Source organism: Corvus brachyrhynchos, unplaced genomic scaffold (assembly GCF_000691975.1).
Source record: "Corvus brachyrhynchos isolate BGI_N302 unplaced genomic scaffold, ASM69197v1 scaffold158, whole genome shotgun sequence".
NCBI classification, from domain to species: domain Eukaryota; kingdom Metazoa; phylum Chordata; class Aves; order Passeriformes; family Corvidae; genus Corvus; species Corvus brachyrhynchos.
In genome coordinates, this window is record NW_008239756.1 from 400,435 (window position 1) to 402,043 (window position 1,609).

A 1,609-nucleotide genomic window follows, 5' to 3' on the forward strand; every position below is an offset into this window, starting at 1 on the left:
GGGAGCAGGGAAGGTGTCCCTGCCCATGGCAGGGGTGGAATGGGATGTGTTTAAAATCCATTCCAACCCAAAGCAATCTGGGATTCACTCCCACTGACTGATTCCAATTTGGCTTTAATTTCCCACTGGCCTGTCCCGAATCCCAGCTGCTCTGAACTGGTTTTACCCCCATTTACCCCCGGGGAGGTGGCTGGAGCAGCTCTTGTGTCCTCTCTGCACCCAGCTTTTGGACAGAGCTTTGCACACACAAAGAGAAGATGGTTTTGTACTCAGAAACACTTCCCAAAATAAAATGTGGAAGGATTTGTAGGACATGAAATGTTTTTCCTGGGAGGATCTGCATTTCCACACACACCACTGCTTGTCCTCAGAGGATCAGGAGCTCTCTGCTTCCAAAGGACTGGACTCACCCCAAAGTGAACCAGATGGGGATGGAAACAGAGCTGAGATGAATCCAAATTACCCAAAAACCCCATCTGAAAGGAACTTACAGACATGTAGGACCGAGTTCCCACAAAGGAGTTGGCCATGGAGTCAATGAGCTGCCCGCTGACCCCGAAATCACAGAGCTTAATCTCCCCTCGGGAATTCACCAGGATGTTGGAGGGTTTCACATCTGGGAACAGCGAGAGAGGGGACAGTGAAGGTGGCTCTGGGGGACACCTGGGGCTCCTGCAGTGCAGGTTGGGATTTTCAGGGCCCTGCTCTCACCTCTGTGCATGATTTGGTGCTTCTCCCGCAGATAGGCCAGGCCCCGCAGAACCTGCAGGAATCCAAAGGCTGGATGAGAGCAGGGCTGGGCAGGGAAGAGCTCTGCCCTCAGCTCAAGGGGAGCTGCCCCGCGGTGTCCACGTCCCTCAGGGTTTGCAATTTAGCCCCAATTCCATCACAGATTTTGGGTGAACCACCCAAAACTTCTCCCAAACCTCCTCGAGGTGAAGCCAACATTATCCAGAGGAAAAGGGGTTGGGAATATTTCGCCTCCCCTCTGGCCTCTTGGTCCAGGAGTGTGCAGAAAGCTTCCCAAGGCAGCCCAGGTGTTATTCCCAATCCCAGCAAATCCCCCCTGGAAGCCTGAGCAGCCCCATAACTCACCGCTATACTGACTTTGCCCAGGATTTCCTCAGGAATTCTTTTGGCTTCTTTCAGCACCTGATCCAAAGAGCCACCATCCTAAAATGAAGAACATGGGAATGACCAACACAGCAATTCCCAGCAGGAAAACGGAGCAGCTGGATGTACAGGGCAGCAAGTGAGGGGTGAGCAGTACAGAGCATCCCTCAGCATGGAGCACACTCCTTTTCCAGCCAAAAAATGGGATATCTGGTGATCTGAGCTCAAGTTGATCACTGGGAACTGGTTTTTTACCAGCTCTGCTTCTTGCTGCTGGTTCTTTGCTTCCTTCCATCAGTGGAAATGCAAAGACGGTGCAGGTTTGGAGGAGGAACAACATCATTCTCCACCAGAAACAACAGAATCTGTTCTCTGAGCCTCTCAGCAGGCTCTGCAGAGCAGTGGGTTGGCAACATTTCCGCTTGGCCAGGCCCCAAACCTCTGCTTCCGCTTCCCAAAAGTCGCTGTCTCCCTCATTCCGATGCCTGAGCAGGAA

General features: G+C 52.5%; 1 protein-coding gene across 1 annotated transcript in view; it reads right to left on the reverse strand.

Moving 5' to 3' along the window:
• Positions 1-15: 15 nt before the first annotated feature.
• Positions 16-1,609, reverse strand: part of MAP2K2 (mitogen-activated protein kinase kinase 2) — a 5,552-nt gene continuing 3,958 nt past the window's right edge. The window contains exons 5-7 of the mRNA XM_017742462.1: positions 1,096-1,173; positions 712-763; positions 16-616 (exon numbers count right to left, since the gene is read on the reverse strand). Coding sequence (XP_017597951.1) covers positions 270-616; positions 712-763; positions 1,096-1,173 — 477 coding nt within the window. The 3' untranslated portion in view covers positions 16-269. The remainder of the gene's footprint in view (positions 617-711; positions 764-1,095; positions 1,174-1,609) is intronic.